Source organism: Bacillus rossius, chromosome 1 (genome assembly GCF_032445375.1).
Source record: "Bacillus rossius redtenbacheri isolate Brsri chromosome 1, Brsri_v3, whole genome shotgun sequence".
NCBI classification, from domain to species: Eukaryota; Metazoa; Arthropoda; class Insecta; order Phasmatodea; family Bacillidae; genus Bacillus; species Bacillus rossius.
This window is the reverse complement of record NC_086330.1, coordinates 93,746,121-93,764,953: the sequence shown is the minus strand read 5'-3', so window position 1 is coordinate 93,764,953 and position 18,833 is coordinate 93,746,121. Positions and strand designations below refer to the sequence as shown.

The following is an 18,833-nucleotide window of genomic DNA, read 5'->3' as shown; positions in this document are numbered from 1 at the left end:
TTTTTCCAGGTTTTCTTTAACACAATTACGACATTCCAAGAAACTGAAAAAAATTGCATAATATTACATTGACAGGTTTCAAAGTATTTCAACTTACTTAAATTAGTAAAAAAATTACCTTCTTCCAAACATGGCCAAAGTGACTCAATTGATGGCAAATAAAAGATGCTGCTACAAATATTTCACACACTTCCTTTTACAAAAAAAAAATTAGTAAAAGGAAGCTCCCATCAATTTCGCAGTGACTCAACTTTTGCGTCTATTGCACTTACTTCAGAACGAGCCAAATCCAACATTCGAGCCTTCTTCAACTGCAATGCCTTGATCTCCTCTTCAACTCTTCTTTTATCTGCCTTCTTCTTGTCTGTAGCTTCCTTTTCTTTTTGTTTAGTTTGCAGGGCTTCCTTACGCCTACAACTAGCATTTCTTACATACTGCTCTAAACCTCCAGAACGTTGAACAAAGTCATACATCTGTCTTTGTGCGATCAGTATTTCTTCCTGCAAGTTTTCAGTCAGCTGATTAGAATTCACTGAAAATTCTCTTTCCAATGATGCATTTCCATGGGAAAGTACCAACACCATCCTCACAAACTTTAGAAGGCCTGTTTTGGAAGATACTGTATATGCCTTAAGAATGAGCATCCACAAGTGATCAAGGGGCCCGTCTTCTCGAGAAAAAGACGAGAACAGTGCTGCAGAATCTTGCAAGGAACATACCAACTGATATGATCACTCAATGTTATCAGCTTCTTGTCCTGATAGCCACCTGTTTTGAAGACAACATTCTAAACTGTACTTCACACGCTGTTTCCTCACACCCGAATTTAAAGCCACAGACGGACATAAGCAGGAAATTCCCTTGGTAAGATTGTACTTCAGGGGACTTTTGTCTTGAAGTTTTTTTACCATAACCTTTAGACAAGTCCTATCATTTTTCTGTAACAGGACAGACTTTTCTGGTACTTTCTCTTTCTTGATGGCATGGCGTACTGCATAACCCAACTTGATATTGTTAGCAGTCAATAGATTTTCCTGGTTATCTACATCCAATGGAGATACATTGCGTTTCTCCCTAAAGCTCTTCAGTACTTCTGGTTTCAAAATTTTCCTGCCAAAGCTAATAAAACCAGTGAATCATAGAGAAAAGGTGCCATGGGTGCTTCACTTTGGAACATTGTGAGAAACAATTCCAGCTCTGATGCCAAAAAACGGAAGAATGTCAATTTTACTTTTAGAAGATTATCTTCAAGAGCACATTTCACTACACTGAAAGAGAGAGATGAAATAGAAACTTCACTAACCAATTTCTTTAGGTGGGGTAACGTTTTCATGGCACGCTCAGCAACTGCAGTATTCCATATGATTGCACAAAATTTCTTGGGAAAAAGTTCTGATCCAGTTATTCTAATGTAATCTGCCCTCCTTGCAGATATGTGCTTAAACAAATAGTAACTGTGCCTCAAAAAACTAAAAACGTCCCATTGTGTAGCAGAAATTCCAGTTTTGAAAGCACCATGGACCGTATGAAGCCCACAGCTACCAATTTCTAGCAAAGATGGTGAATCTTCACCAAAAGTGTCTGTGATATGTATTTTCAACGCTAAAAAAAATGTCCAGTTTACGTTGAGGGCATCCATAGATACTTAAAATTAAATGCACCTGTCGGTATAATCTGAACGTGGGAAGCACATGCTGCAGCACGTCACGTCAGCAGGATAACAGACCATCTTGAACTATTTTGTATCACGTGATTTGATGCCACTTCCGAATCCGATGGTAAATAAAAGAATTTGGACGTGGGAACTGTTCGTTATTTGCCATTCAAAAATAAAAATGGGAGGGGATACACATGATGCCACGCCAATGCAAACTGATCAATAAACAAAAAACGTATTGCCAACTACAACCTACCAAACAAAAATTCCCTGATTTTTAAAAAAAATCCCTGATTTTTCCCTGATTATTCCCTGATTACAAAATTCCCTGATATTTCCAGGTTTTCCAGGTTTTCCAGGGTCAGTAGACACCCTGATATTTTATAACATGAAAAGTTGCTTTATTTCTAAACATGTAATAATTTATGCCTAGGTGTGTAAAAGTCAAAGTAATTATAGCAGGAGACAATCTAAAATGTATTAAGGAAAAACATAAACTCACGAATGTATAAACGTAACGGGAATGTCGGGAATATTACGTGGCTGCTTGTTAGTTCTGATACTGTATTTATGTCACAACTTAGCCGAAATACTGGTATGAGACATAAACTTCACAAGATAAAATGAGCTGAGTCTTGGTAAATGTTTTATACGTATTTTGTAATTTCGGAAGTATTGTACAGTTGAAGCATATATTTTAAACTAACCATTTATTTCTGGGGATCTTAAATATTTAATTATTGGTATCAAGACATCAAGATGAACGTAAACTTGAACATGTCACGGCAGCGAGAAAACTGGTGTGTATAACAATAAACTGGTATTAGAACTGGACAAAACTGGTAGACGGGAGGTGGAGCTTAAATTTTTTTCCGCTAAGCTCGCATCTATTGGCTGGCTGCTGATGGAAGGTCACGAGTCTGGGCGGAGTGTTGAGTGAGTTATACTGCGCATGCGCAGCTCAGAGAACAGAGAGAGCCAGCAGGCGGCTACGCCGTGCCGTAACAACAGCTGATCGAGTACAATGACCTTTCTCCGCGCACTGCGCGCTATTGACGGTAAATTTCCATCAATTTGAGGCCCTTTTTTTAAATTTTTTTACTGTGGCGCAATGTGTATGTGTAATGTATCCCGTAATTGTTCTGAACGCTGCATGATGCGACTGTATTTTAATTAACTTAAACGTATTTCTTACAATTTTTTATAATATTTTTAACTTTTTTTTCCCCGAATGTCTGTATGTACACCAAGGTGTACGTACGAACCGGGGCCGTATGAGCGAGGTTTTACTGTACTAGTATCGTCAATCAGTTCCAATGGGTCGCCATACACTATTAAGATAATTGCAAATATTTTTTTTTAGTTATTTCAAAATATAGAACAATTTTTGAAATAATGATTGAATTTTATTATTATTATTTCAATAATTCCTTGTATATGTTTCGACAGACTCATACTGTATTTATAAAAAAAAATATTAATAAGTGTTTATTATGCAAAACATTTGCTAACAGTCTCAAACAACAACAAACTGATTGTTAAAAAAGTTAATGGGATAAATGGCGCCCAACATATTGGTAAAACACGTGTGTTTGTTTCAAATCAAGTTACATATTCACACACATATTTATTTACACATTTACATACACAAAGAATTACCACTACACATTTATGTCACAGTTTTTGTTGCCAGTTCATTTTAAGTAGATACAAAATATAATTTTTGTTTAATAATATTTATTTACTAGTTATATGGGGTCAACTAAAATAGAGAATAAATGAAAAAGTAGAAAATTTGTTTGATGTGTAAATTCTCTTTTTGAAAATTTTAAATATCAACATTTCTTATTACATGGTTATTCAACCTTATAATAATCGACAACAGATCGCAGCACGTCTGAAGTGCTGCCGCGTTGATCTGGCGTTGGAAGTTCGAACTACATGTACGTGTGCGAGCCTCAGCTTACAATCGGCGCGCTCACACTGTCCGTTTCGAGGCGTTTATTATCGCATGCATTTTTAATTTCGCTGCGCACACACTTTTAGGCTGCTTTCAGATCAGATCACCATAGTTTTGTGTGTACAAATGTTGTGACATTTGTCTAGTCGGTGCATTGTGTTCATTTTGTTACATTTTTTTTGTGCGTCGGCGGAAGTAGGTGTAATTTTCTCTAGATATGGGGCGACCCAAAATAACTATTAAAGACCGTGCGAGAGACTACAAAGAAGAAAAATTTTATGTAAGTGAATCGGGAATTTTAATTTGTGGGATATGTAATATAAGTTTGGAATGGGATAAGAAAGATAACTTGGATAAGCACTGTCAGTCAGGTGGGCATAAAAGCAAAAAAAAAATCTGCTGAAAGTGACCCTCAGTCCAGCAAGCGGCAAGCCAGTTTGTTTGAAATAAATGAAAATACAAAGAAAGCCAAGCAGGAAAAATCATAAATTGTCATGGATACTGTGAAGACATTTCTTCAGGCAAACATACCACTACATAAAATAGATAATCCAGCAGTGCATTAATACTAGTCAAAATATATTAAGGGATCTGGTGACTTGCCAGCGGGCGACAAGTTGAGACCAGTTTATGTAGAGAAGTGTGGCAAAGATGAGAGAGAGAGACTTTGCAAAGAATTTGAAGGAGAAGGCATTGTAATAGTTGCTGATGAAACGACTGACATTCAAGGACGATGTGTTTTTGCAGTATTGTTTAGAACTGTAAGCACTACAGCAAAACAAAAGGTTGCTCTTGCCAGTTGCTCTTTTCTTGATACAGCTACAGGGACAACATGTAGTCAAGCCATAGTAGATACTGTTCAGAAATATGGCATTTCATATGAGCACATTGTTGGTCTGGTGTCAAATTCAGCTCGGTATATGAATACCTGCTTCTCTGCTCTGAAAGTTCTTGTTGGAGACCATTTGATACATTTTAAATGTTGGGCCCACAAGATTAGTCTCATTGGAGATGTCTTTATGACAGAACTGCCAGAACTTAACAGGCTTATTGTTAACCTGAAAATGTCCTTTCTTCATGGCATAAAGATAAAAAATTTGTATATTAAATTTCTGATGTCAGACTACCCTGAATTACCTCCTGTGTTGTTTCCAAAACCAGTCATCACAAGATGGAATTCGTGGTTTAAGAGTGTTGTCTTGACAAATACCTAGATCCTCTTACAAAATTTCTTTCTCAGTATGAAGATTAAAATGCAAGTAGTCTGTTGGTATGCGAAACACTCCAAATCCCAGAACTGGAAATGCAGGTAAAGACACAGATCACATTCGTTTCTGAAATCTGTCAACCTCTGACACTGATTACTATTTTTGAAGGCTCTGAGTACCCTTGTGGTCATATCATCTGGGACCACCTTGAAAGAATATATTTGTCATTGGTAGAGATGGGAAAAAATGGTGTAATGATTTTTCGCGAATTTTCGCGAAAAAAGATTTTTATAACTATAAAACGTGAAATTCTGAAAATCTCTGAAAAAAAATGTTAAAATATTAATTATTTGCGACTTTATAAAATATTATGTGCGCGATGTAACAAAATACGATGTTCACACATTAGGTTGGAAATACCACTTATTTTAAAACACCTTAGCTGTCTTTTATCGTCTTCCATTTGCCAGAAACATTACGCCTATCAATTCAGAAAATTACCCATTCCAGTACTTATTCAGCCGGCAGTCTCCATACCTCCATATTTACACACAGCAGTCCTTACTCCTTCCCCTTCGCTTCACAATAGAATACAACATAATTTTTTCATTGATTCAATTTTTCATTTCTTTTTCTCCGCTGCTTAATTAGTTCTTTTCGAATACCTGGTACCGAAAAAATGTTATATAATGTTTTTGTAAACATTTATTACGCCATCCCGAATTCTGAACTCTATATTCGTTTGTTTTCGTTGGCGCCAGATTGCAACGGAAGACAATTGAATGCGCTAGCAGCGAGCACAGCTATAGTACACGTACCAACGTACCAATTTTTCGTTAGCAAAACAACGCGTGACGTGTGTTATCTTTCGGGATACCTAGTTAATTTGCCGTGTTCATTAATATTCTATACTTTTGCAAAAGTTTACACGGGCAGGCAGTTTAAGTAAAACAAGAATCCTTGTAGGTTTCGACTTATTTACTGCTAGGCCCAATATAGCGATGCCAAAATTTAAAGCATCTAGCTTATCGCGGGCAACGGAATTTAAATCGGAAGGGCTGTACGTTTCCAACAACATTTTGTTCTGCAAATGGTGCAATTGCCGAGTTGATTACGAGAGAAGGGATACTGTTGTCAAACATGTTGCTAGTAAGCATCATATGAAAGTGAGGTTAGGTGCCGAGGGCACAAGCAGTGGCAGCAAACGTCTTGCAACACTAGAAGAAGTCGCAAAAGTCTGGGAAAAAGTACGAGAGGACAGAAAGGCATTTATTTTGGATACAACCAAAGCTTTTATATCTGCCAACATACCACTCCAGAAATTAGACAACACCCAATTACGTGGTTGGATTAATAAAAATGTAAAGGGTGGGGGAGATCTTGTTAAAGTTCCCTTAGGAGAACATATGTTCCAAAATTGGGGGAGAAAGTGGAAGCACAGTTAAAAGATGAATTTGAAGGGTGCTTTAAACTTTTGAAGAAAATGTTGTAAGTACTGGTAGTAAAAAATTTTCTTTTTTTAAAATATCATTTTAAAATATGTTTTCCTATAAAAACACAAAAAAACCGAAATTGCTGATTATTGAAACAAAATTGGCATAAAAATAACACCGCTTTTTCCCATCACTAGTCATTGGGGAAACAAGCAAAAGGATTCTTCCCAGAAAAAACTGCAGCATTTTTGTCTTGTTGCAACACAGTTATGAAGGCAAAAATTACTAAAAACCTGAAAAATGCCTGTACCAAAACGCACATGAAGCTTGTACTGCACATGGGTCCATGTGAAGCCAACAATCTATACAGGGCATCAGGCAAACTCTTCAACCCAGCTGTTGCAGGACAAGTAGTGCAGGTTAATGAAGCATCTGTTCATGCAAACAGATCATTACTGCCTGCATGCAAATCTGTGGATTTGAAATTTATGGAAGGCTACCTATATTTCCACGAGCAGTTGGTGAAACAGCTTAAAGAAGGAGCCAAAGTTGATGTTCTTCAGATTTTGTTGGCAATGCGACCAAACTTTGAAGAATTTTGCTGTGCAGCTATCAAATCTCTTTCGTTACCAGTCAACAGCGTAGATGCTGAAAGGTTTTTCAGTAGCTACAATCTTGTGCTTACCGACAGGAGGAGGAAACTGACAGAAAATAACTTGGAGACTTGTGCTATGTTAAAGTTCAACCAGTAGGATTAATAATATTTACATTGTGGGTGTAGTACTGTAATGAAAGTGAGTGGACATATAGGTATGGGTAAACTGTTGACTGACAGTACACAGGAAAAAAAGTATATTTTAAATACTATTTTTTTTCAAGCTATAAATAGTATAACGTGTTTATATCTTAATTTTATAGATGCTGCAAAATGCAAATTTTCTCAATGTATGTGTGTTACAAAATGCTATTTTCCTAATTTTATAAATGCTACAAAATGCTACAGACAACAAAATAAATGCTATGAAAGGTGTTCGTAAATACTCTTTTAACGTACCTCTAATCATCATATATTTGATGAAATTTTGGATTCCAAGTAGATATACATTCCCAGTCTATTTTACATTGTAAGTTGTCTAGCATTAAGTTGTTTTTAGGGATGGGGCGACCGAATCCAATATCCGCCGAATCCGCCGAATCCTAGGGATTCGAAGGTTCGGCGGGTCTAATATAGGATTCGTCAAAGGATTCGGTTTTTACTATTTACGGGAAAAAAATACAGTAAAACTCACTTACGAGGTCCCGCATGGTAGGTTTTTCCGTATAAAGCGTTTAAATTGCCCGAGGTCTCGTCATTTACGCCATTTAAATGTGTGATATAATGTCCGTTAAAATTTTTTCTGAAACTTCTTGTCTCAAATAATGGCACACGTAAATATGAAGAAAAGACAAATGAACAACAACTAATGAAGAAATGGGATGATGTACCATAACTACAGTACAAATCCAATTGTTATCCTACGATAATTACCATAAAAAGAACCAAAGATTCTTTGTAGAATACCATAATTACTACAGAAGCATGATAGCTACCATATTTGCACTATAGTTACCGTAACAACTGAGATGTATATTTATCGTGATAGTAATGTATTATTTATTTATGACATATTAAATTAAAGAACATTGTTAAAAAAAAAAAAAAAAGGATGTTAAACTTTGATATGTACGGTTGGCACATGTTGCTAAGAAATAATGCGATCTGAAAGAATGCAGTACTACTACGAAAAGTGAAAAAGGTACTCGTGGATTTTTAGGTTATGGCAGTCTCTTTCGTTTTTCAGTAATATCGGCCGAAAATTAACGAGCGTACTGTATCGGAAGTCGGCAGAAATGCCGATTCAACTAAATATTGGCAAAATCGGCTTCTTCAATACAGCTCTACATTTAATGACATGAGTAATCATATTTCAGACTTCAGGATATTGAAAAAGACTTTAATTTCCATGTAGGTTTATTGTGTGTATGTTTTTTTTTGCAAGTGTAAATTGAATGAAGTAAAATGTTTTTATTTTTATTACTTTCAATTGATTAAACTTTAATGACCAGTTACAGATATTTATGACACTAATTTTGAGGTTAAGCAATTTTACTAAAGCATTCCAGCCAAGCAGGTTGCCAGCGAGAGACGCTTCTCTTTTGCTGGAAAAACTATCTCCAAGCGTAGAGCTAATTTAACTCCTGAACGTGCAGAACAAATTATTGTTCTGAATGATAGATTAAAGAACAGAATTTAATACTCTGTGACAATCTCTCTCAGAATTATTGTGCTGAAAAGTGGAAATGTTGAAACAATGTGAATGTACTTTTCAAACAACATGATTTTTGGTGCTAAGTTTGTTGAAGCTCAGTAAGGACTCCAGAAAAATTGACAAGGATAAAAATTTTCCAAAGATATGTTACATTTACACATATACTTGGTTATGTTAGTTGGATGATATCAGTTACTAATGAACCAATGGAAACAGGTAAGATTCAATGAAAAAAAAATGTTATTTTTTTTTCTAGCAGTGCAAAATGTAAACACACTCTGTAAATAGTTACCCAAAATTAATAAGCCCACTTCATTTTAATACTTTATTCAAACATTATACTAAGTTTAAGATAAAAATAATTTCTCAAAAGTGTAACTGTACCACAAAAGCTCGAGCTCGGCTCGAAGTAAAATTCTTAGGCTCGCAGACCTCTAGCTTATTTATAGAAAAAATCCTAACCGCTAATCTGTACTAAAACTGAAATTTCTCAAGAAAAAATTGTTGTCTTTATATACACTTATACCAGAAATCTACCAATCTACATGTGATAAAGTCAAGGGACTTTTAGTGCAAGCAGAATACATCTCACTTACATTAGATATGTGGACATCATCTATTAAAAGATTCGGGTTTGGGTTCGAGATTCGGCAATTCCAGTCGAGGATTCGAGTTAGGATTCGGATTCGAGGAAATCAGGATTCGCCCCATCCCTAGTTGTTTTACATTCGAACTAACATAACAAACATGGTCGTCGTATAGTCGAGATTGCATTAACCTTTCAAAAGTTAAGACGTTTTCTCAGGAACAACTTGAATTGAAATGGGAAGTTTCATAAGCTTAGGCTGAATATACATATAAGTACAGTAAACACAAGCACTAATAAGTAAAAACTTAAGACAAAGTTATAACTTAAAACAGAGAGAGTAAGAACTGGATTGTACAACTAACCTCTGTCAGTGCCAGTGAAGGGCAGGGCGGCGACGTGCAGTGCCAGAAAGTCGCCGCAGGAGCGCAGAAAGCGTAGCACGGGGTCCGAGGTCAGCAGGTTTGCGCAGAGAGCATACAGGGTGTGGTAGCCCAGCTCCACCACACCCGGCCGCACCAGTTGTAGCTGTGCACCCCCCGGGAGGAGGACGTGCTCGTTCAGCAGCGACGTGAGGGCATGCAGGCAGTTCCTGGGCGTCCCCATCACACCTGCACGCACAGCACTTCGCCATTACCAGTCAAACCATGAACATTGTACAGTCATGTCGTTTCTGCAAAAAGCCTACAAATTTATACTTAATACGTAATGTGTTAATTTTAATGGAGTTTAACATTCTTACAAAATTTGTACGTTACAACCATAATTAGCAAATATTTAAATAGTCAGTAAAACTTGGATTTACCATCAATCATTTAAGTCAGTTTTAATTATCAGCCATTATCTAAAAAAATAAATGTTTGAGCATCAACAAAACCAACAGACAACTTTAAAATAGTCCACGGATCACTAAACAATATGAAACATCGCCATGCAGAAAGCTTGACACAGAAACTGATATTATTTTAAGAAACACACGTTGAATAGCAGTACATAATTATAAATAGTATACTTTACATTTCTGTACATTCCTATTCCTTTATGTATTACAAGTTTTATATCTTTTGTAAAATGAAATACAATATGAATGTATTATTTACTTCCAAATAATTATATTTTCATCCCAAGCCTGCGGTGAATTAAAGTTATTGTACACATTAAAAGTATGCCGAGTCTCGAAAACTTGAGCTATGTCTAGTGAGTAGGTAAAACTAGAATTGATCCTTATGTCGACTTTATTGTACTTGACAGAAAGAGATTCGACTATATTTTTCTTGTAACTCGATACATATTTGAAATGGACAATGTGCATTAATTCACGTACCATTATTTTGTAAAGACATTAAAGTACGCCATATTTACCTTCATAATGTTGGCAACTTTTATACAGATTCTTAGATATAAAAATTTAATGCAACCCGTTTGCAAATTTTTCACTTTTAAGTAAAAAAAATTTTTACTGCATGGTTGAATATTTGTAGCAAATAAATTCCAACAAGTTACAAACTTGCAACCATCAGACTGGGTCTTGGCTGGCAATGTCCTAACAATTCTATCTCATTTTGCTCAGTTCACAAATGAGATCAGTAAACAAGACACATCTATCTCTGATATTTGGCCTTTGATTCATGGCCTGAAATCAGTTTTACTTGACTTGCAAGAGGAACTGGAAAAACAGAATGTGCCAGGTTTATTGAATGACCTACATTCAGAGCTGGTAAGACGGTTTCCACTTTTTGACTCCAAGGCTAATATTTTGGCAATAGAGCTGGATCCTAGGTACAAATCCAGTTTCTTCAATGATGATTATGGCATTGACAACACTTTGAGAAAGTGCAGAGAACTGATTTCCGAAGAAATTTCTCTCATTGAACCTACTGCTAGTTCCAAGAATAGTCAAAACTATGATGATTATGATGATGATGATGATGATGATGATGATGATTATGATGATGATAACAACAATGAATGTGGAAAAGTAAAAAAAAAATCATCAACACTCTTTTGCAGGTTAGTAACATAAATTTTAATGGTTCAGGAAGTTAAATAAAAATTTCTTGTATAAGAGTCGATGATGATTATGATGATGATGATGATGATGATGATGATGATGATTATGATGATGATAACAACAATGAATGTGGAAAAGTAAAAAAAAAATCAACACTCTTTTGCAGGTTAGTAACATAAATTTTAATGGTTCAGGAAGTTAAATAAAAATTTCTTGTATAAGAAAATCATCAACACTCTTTTGCAGATTAGTAACATAAATTTTAATGGTTCAGGAAGTTAAATAAAAATTTCTTGTATAAGAGTCGATTTTAAATGTCCATTGCTTTATTTTCTAGGTAACCAAAAGACTGATAAGTCAGAAGGTCAAAAACAAAAGATTCGCAGTTGGTGAAACCAGTGTTGAGAGTGAACTGAATGACTATCTTAGTAAGTCTCCTGTCAGCTATGATACATCCCTGCCTAGTTTCTGGGGTTCTTCACCCTACAAGAATTTCAAGAGATTGGCCATTTCTGGCTTGCTGTACCAGCTGGTTCAGTCTTCTCTGAACAAGTCTTTTCGCAAGCTGGACTTATTGTGCAGATCACCGCAGTCTATTGCTTCCTGAACATGTAAACAAATAAGTGTTTTTGAAACAAAATTTGTACTAATTTAAGTAAAGTGAATGTGTGTATAAAATGGGCATCAGATTTACTTTAGCTTGCCATCTTTCTAATACTGTGCAAACATATTTCAATTATAACTTTGCTATTTTTAATAGTGTAGTAAAAATAAAAGTATTTTTTAAATTTTGATTCATTTTTTTTATTTTTTTTTTAAATTACTGCACAACAGTATTAGCATGTAAAAATATAAAATAAAAAAAAAACACTGGTTTTTGTGTTATCGGCAATGGTATCGGGGTATCTGTATCGGTATCGGAAAATATGGTATCGGAACAACTCTAAAGACAACCACAGATGACATTGAAAAAGAAATTTTGGAATATTTGTCAGCAGCTAGTTTACCGAGGACCACCAATCCATTTGAATGGTGGGAAAAGAACATCACTATCCACATTTGGCTGCTGTAGCCAGATATTACTTACATATTCCAGCTACACAAGTGGCAAGTGAGAGTGTTTTCCACTGCAGGGAACATAGTCACAGATAATTGTGAAATGCTTCTGCTGCAGCATATTGAGCAACTCACATTTCTCCATGATAATTTGAAATGAAATCACAAAAATTCATCTAGGGCTTGTTCCAGTTTTTTTTTTTTTTGAAAAGATATGGATGGCATAAAAATTATTATGTATTATGTGCCTATCATTTAATTACATTTTACTTAGTGTAATTTTTTTTAAATATTTTGATAGGTATGTGAATTCTTGTTAACTTTTCAGCAAATAACATTTGTATGGACCTGAAAATCAGTGTGGCTTAATGTCGTCATGGTTTCTCAATTCATTGCTTGTGTACATAAATGTGTGTTAAGTGTTAAGCTTCAAATAAAGCTTCCTTGCACTAGTTAGGTTGTATGTATATAAGGTCATACATGTTAAATTTATTAGGTACTGACTATTTACCTAAATAATTAATATCACATGTCTAAAAATAATTGAATTTTGCTAACAGTGTGGAAATACTAATCCTGGGTCAAACAATTATTTTATCTACAATAAGTAATACAATATTAGATTCGAAAAAAAAATTCGAAATTCGGAAATAATTTTGATTCAATTTTTAAAATGCTGATTCGCAGACCTCTACTGGCATACACAAAAATCATTGAACCATATAAAAAAGAGCACATCAGCATTCAGTTATCATCAAACAGCAAAATGTACATCCTTACACTCTTCCTAAGAATGTATTAAACATGAGCTGTAATGTAATAAAAACAAGCCAAGCCACTAACCGGCCTGGCGGAAAACCATTTTCTTGATGTCCTGGTTGAGCTGGAAGCCAAACAGGTAGTGAGAGGTGTTGGGCCAGCCGTGGTCAAGACATTGCAGCAGCAGCTTCAAAATGTCTTCCTTCAAAGCCGTGCGCACCTTTCCTTCCTCGTCGTCACCCTGCACACCACCACACACTGTCTCTTGCACGCATTCACATACACTGCTAGCCCCGCACATTACCAGGTGTTTCAACTGCATATATATATAATATATATAATGTATATATATATAATTATATATATATCTTACCAAAGGAGTCAGTAGGTAAACAAAAGTAAAGTAGAAGAACAAACTACCCTCAGTTCACTTTTACTTCTTACTACTATTATTTTTAATTTTAAAAATTAAAAAATTTTTTTTAATACACCATATTTCATAAGAATTACGTCAGGATAAAAAATACTGTGAAACAAGTGCAAGCAATGAAATAAATTTTCATTAACTTTCGTCAATGATAACCATTATTAAGCTTACTTTGAAAATAAACAAATATTATGGGGCTGAGAGTAAACAAGTAATAAATGTTTAGGAAAGTGCAAAGGTTCGACTAAGTGAATCAATCGCTGCTCTCTTTAATATTCAACTTGACTTTGCCGAGAAATTTTCTATTAGTTTTATTTGAAGTTTTGATTGTGAAGCAAAGCTTCCAGTCTGATGTGATGCTTCACATTTGTTGCAAAGCTTTAAAACACTGGAAGACTAAGATTCGCTCATGAAAATACTTATTTTATTTTATGTTGTATATGTTTTGATTCAATTAAGTTGATTACTTAAAACCAACAAAAGATGGAACTTTGTTTGCTTTGACTGCTCAATATTTATATTTTCATGGTTATTTTATAACTTTTACTGAATGATGTTATAAATAGGGTGCAAATGGTTAATCACTTAATCATTTCAAACTTTAGAAATGTTAATTATTATTTTTTACTTAAATTCAGTATTTTATAAAATAAGTCTCTTACAGCTTCTTAGAGGACAATATTCACAATTAAATTCGACTTCGCAAATATTTTCAACATTAGATTTGATATTCGCTTCGCATCTAAAATTAATTTGCACAGGCCTTCTTTGTTTCAGGAAAGAGTTGTGCAAAAATAAATTTAAGTACAGCAAAACCCCGTAATAATGTTACTGCTTATAACAGCATATATTTTAAGTCCCAACAGTTTCCCCATAAATACAATGGATTAACTTCATGAGAATAACGTTTTAATTTTATGCACATCCTGCTTATAATGTTTGCTTAATACTCACATAAAATTAAAATTAAAAAAAAAAATTTTTTTAAATAACCTAACAATTCCAACACTGTGCACATCTGTGAAGTTTAACAGAAGTTTACTTTACATTTGACGAACAGTTTTGTTTACAATCACCGTTATACCATAGATAGGATATTATGAAAAATAAAGTGGTAGGACTAGCTAACATACGTTCACAGTTATGTATGTTACCCTATTCTTCTTGGAAAACTAAATAACAAATTCTTTCATGCCATGCTAATATGGTGTGTTTTCGGATTTACGTAATTAATTCTACATACAGTAGAGTCCCGCTAATCCGAACTAATTGGCACCGAACCCTGTTCGGATTAGCGAAAATTCGGATTAGGCGGATTTTTTTATATAATGCCATTTATGGTCTTTATGAGGCGTAGGCTATTTAACATCTGATGTGTCAAATATTAAAGATCAGACACAAAACACGCCTTTATTATTTAGCGTATTTAGCATAATATAAATACGTAAATATTTAAGTACTATGTACGTAATAATATTTTTTTCTTTTTAGTTGAAGGAGAAATAGATAAATCATAATTTTCTTATGTACATATTAATAAACGTAAGACATTTCTTGAAAAAGAACTTGTTTTTCTTTGCTTTTCAAGGTTCATAATTGTTATAAAAATATTTCTTTTTTCGTCCTAGCCCTGTTCGGATTAGGCGGATTTTCGGATTAGCGGGACTCTACTGTATTATAATTTGCCAACCATTTGCAATGTTACAAAAAAAAACACTTTTAATTGCTGAAAAGAGTTGAATTTATTTAATTCATGGATAGGAATCCATTAAAAAACACATGTTCAAGTGGCGAAGGAATTGGGCATATGATATTTAAAGTATTCGTAAGAAAACGAATGTTCGTTATTTTAAAGTGTTAGTATTTGAGGTCGGATCGAATATGAATAGTTTATTATTCGTATTCGAAAATACAAATATTCGCACAGGCCTAAAAATTGACATTCCCACTCTAAACATCGTCGTAACGAATTGCAAAATAATTTTACAGTTATGTGGCAGTGTGTCTTTAAAGACAAATAAAATAGAAGCTGGAAAAACTTTAAACTTGAAAAATTGTTGGACTAGTTCAGCAAATTCAAGAATTGAGTGTACCCATCAGAGGTTTTAACATTAAATTTGTTTACAGTCAAACCTTGTTAATAAAAACCCTGTTAATACAAACTCTCATTAATACAAAGTGTTTCCATAGTCCCTAGAAATTACTTACGAGTTTTAATGCTAACCAGTTAGTTCAATAAAATATGTGATTATTATGAGATTCTTAATTACATGTATTAAAGAACAGTAATTACAAATATCATAGAATGATGAAATAAAACAACGTGAATTAAGAACTAAAATAATATTGATGCTATTTCCTTAGTGCAGTGTAGGATGGGGTCATTTCTTCCCTCGCTGCTTGTTTATTTGCATGGCCACAGGTCAGTACATAGTCATTGCCGTATGTTGTGTAAAGGGCTTAAATATTTTCCCTTGCGAACGGCATCTTGCATCAAAAGATATTCTTCAGTCATGTTAAAATATATTTGCTATGAGCTTATGCTGCACTTAAGAACGCAGTCTTAATTTCCTTGCTTTGTATTACACTGCTTGCACATTGGTATGTGAGGCATTCATTTAGATATAAAACACATGTTACACGTTGAGGTGATGCATGATTTGGTTCGCACTCAAGCGAGAAACGTAAAGTCAGTTTCACTTTGACGTAATGAATTGTACTTGTTCGTAGACATTTATTTAATTCATAGCTATTGCATTATTCTTGTCAGGAAAGATTCCAGTTATATGTTCTTTGGCTAGAATAAAGACGCTATGGTAGAGCGCACGAATGCGCAAAGTTGTAATTTGGCACGTAATTCTTGTTAAGGCAAAGACTTGTTTTCCTTGTAATATCAAAGTATTCAAATGCCATCTAGTCTTGGTCATACAGAATGTAATGTAGGTATGTTTTGAAATAGCTTTTGTACAAGCACACACACTATGTTACATTCCAGAGTTGGCCTGACTCGGCAATCCGGAATAATAACAGAGACACAAGTTTCACTTTTCGAGTTTTGTTCCAAATTAATGTTTTTGAACTTCACATTGTTTTCAAATTTACATTTTAAAGCGAGTTTCCGCGGTTGGACGTCACACTGGTCTGACGACGACATGACTACTACATAACCAAACGACTGCCGGCCACTGCAGACCACCACCGACTACTGTAGACGACCGACTGTAGACTACTACTGAAAACGCACCACGCAGTTACCATCCCTTTACAAGACAAAACAAACGGAGGTAACCCTGTGGGCCAACTGACCAATCACTAGGGACTGGAATTTTTCGCGATCGCAAATTTTGCAAAAATTTGTGCGAATTTCGCATGAAAATGCGAAAAGTAAGTACATTTGCGAAAAACACTACATTTCTATATTACACTTCGAATATATCCCCAAAAAGTACCATTAATTGCAGATCACTAATACTCACGCAAGGTTAAAGTGAGTCGTCAATTTCCAAAAGTGCCTAATTGACAAAATTGGAAAAGTTGAGATTTTAATTGCATGGTGTTGGCACAACTGAAAGACACATGTTAAATTACTTTTACAGTGGCAAAAGTTTCTAAATCCTGTTTTAAAAAAGGAATGAAAATTTAGTACAAATGCAAACCGGGCCTAGTTGCATTTCATTCCATTTCCAAAACTGTCTTGTTGCAAACTCAGATACTGTTCCAAAACTACCTACTTGCTAGCATCTAAGATGGCGGCTTTCATGAAGTCATTTCCAAAACGTGCTAGTTGCAGTAAAAAAGAGCCCTACCCGCTAATTGTAAGCTTCCACAAAAGTGTTTATTCTGAAAAACTGGGGGACATTTTTACACTTTATAATAATAGTAACTGTTGGCTAACCTGCTTCTTTTAGGGAATCATTTATTTTAGTTCAGCTCTGTTGAGTAAAAGATGAATGATTTCTATGAGTTTATTTCTCATGTTATGTTGTCTTTTCTAGTGATCTTGTGAAAGAAAATGAGTTTAAATATTGCAAATGTTGAAGAAGAAGTGAGAGTTGAAGGTGTTGTGAAAAGTGTAAGTGGAAATAAAAGTAGAAAGAAATAACTGAACCCAGGTAATTGGAAAAAGAATGTACTGAAGAGGCAAAAACATGTTTCCTAGTGTCTACCAACCATGACCAGGTGCAACCATGATGCAGGTAAAAAGTATATTTTTGAATGCAACAGCCTCAACTTGCAGGATATTAGAAGATTTCATCAAAAATTCTACTCATTGGTTGACAAAGTTCAACAAGATTGCTTTTTACTGAAGTACATTTCCAGTCAAACTCCTGCTAGGCCTAAACGTAATGCTAACAATGATGCTGACGAAACTGTCATAAGAAGAGTGTGTGTAAGTAAGTACTATGTGCCACGATTTTGACTAGAAAGTGGAAAACACGATGTCCAGGTTTGTCAAAAAAAATTTTAAAATATACTTGCGATTTCTAAGAATAGGATTCAGCAGATCGCCAGGTGTAATCTTACTGGAGAGAGCCCCAAAGAAAATCGCGGTGGTTATAGGAGGAAAGCTAAGTATTCAAACAGACATAAATCAGTGAAAGCTTTCATTGAATCTCTAAATCCTCTTGAATCTCACAACTGCCGGGAAAGGGAATGTAAAATATAATATTTATCAAGTGATTTATCAATCACCAAACTTTGGAAAGCTTATAATCTTATAATGATAGTGCTACACAACAGCTTGTCGTGGAGTATGAGTATTTTAGGTCCATATTCACCAGGGAGTATAATTTAAGCTTTAAAACTCCAGCAACAGATGTATGCTCCACGTGCCTTCAGTTAAAAAGCAAAATCAAAAGTGCACAAGGGAACAACAAAGTTGAATTGATGACCTTACTAAGTGTTCACAAGTTAAGAGCAAGTGCTTTTTATGAGAGTCTCAGAAAAAAAAAAACATAGGTGTAACAAAGTTTTCATTTGACTGCCAAAAGAAACTTCATTTGCCAAAGTTGCCTGACCAAAGCAATTACATACTATTCTTGCCAACTGTACCAATATAATCTATTTGCGAAGGCTCTTCTAAGAACAAACAGACTAATAAAAACAAATTCATCTATACATGGGCTGAATCTGATGATTATAGAGGGTCCAATCAAATTGTATCTGCTGTGCATTATCCCCTAATGAACACCACACTTCAAGATACCAAAGATATTGAACTGTATGCAGATGGAGCCGCAGGACAGAACAAAAATTCCATATTGATAGGAATGCTGAGTAACATACTTGTTAAAAATTTGCCTCGAAATGTGAAAAAAATTCATTTCTACTTTCCCGTCACTGGACATTCTTTTCTTCCGGCAGACAGGATTTTTGGTCGCTTGGAAAGAAAGTTTAGAAAAATGGAATCCATAACAAGCCCTGCCC

The 18,833-nt window shown here is 34.8% G+C and overlaps 1 protein-coding gene across 1 annotated transcript in view; it reads right to left on the bottom strand.

Annotated features, from left to right (window-relative positions):
- LOC134540217 (nuclear pore complex protein Nup205) overlaps positions 1-18,833 on the bottom strand; it is a 279,586-nt gene that overhangs the window by 135,673 nt on the left and 125,080 nt on the right. The window contains exons 18-19 of the mRNA XM_063382820.1: positions 13,064-13,220; positions 9,519-9,764 (exon numbers count right to left, since the gene is read on the bottom strand). Of these exons, the coding sequence (XP_063238890.1) occupies positions 9,519-9,764; positions 13,064-13,220 (403 nt within the window). The remainder of the gene's footprint in view (positions 1-9,518; positions 9,765-13,063; positions 13,221-18,833) is intronic.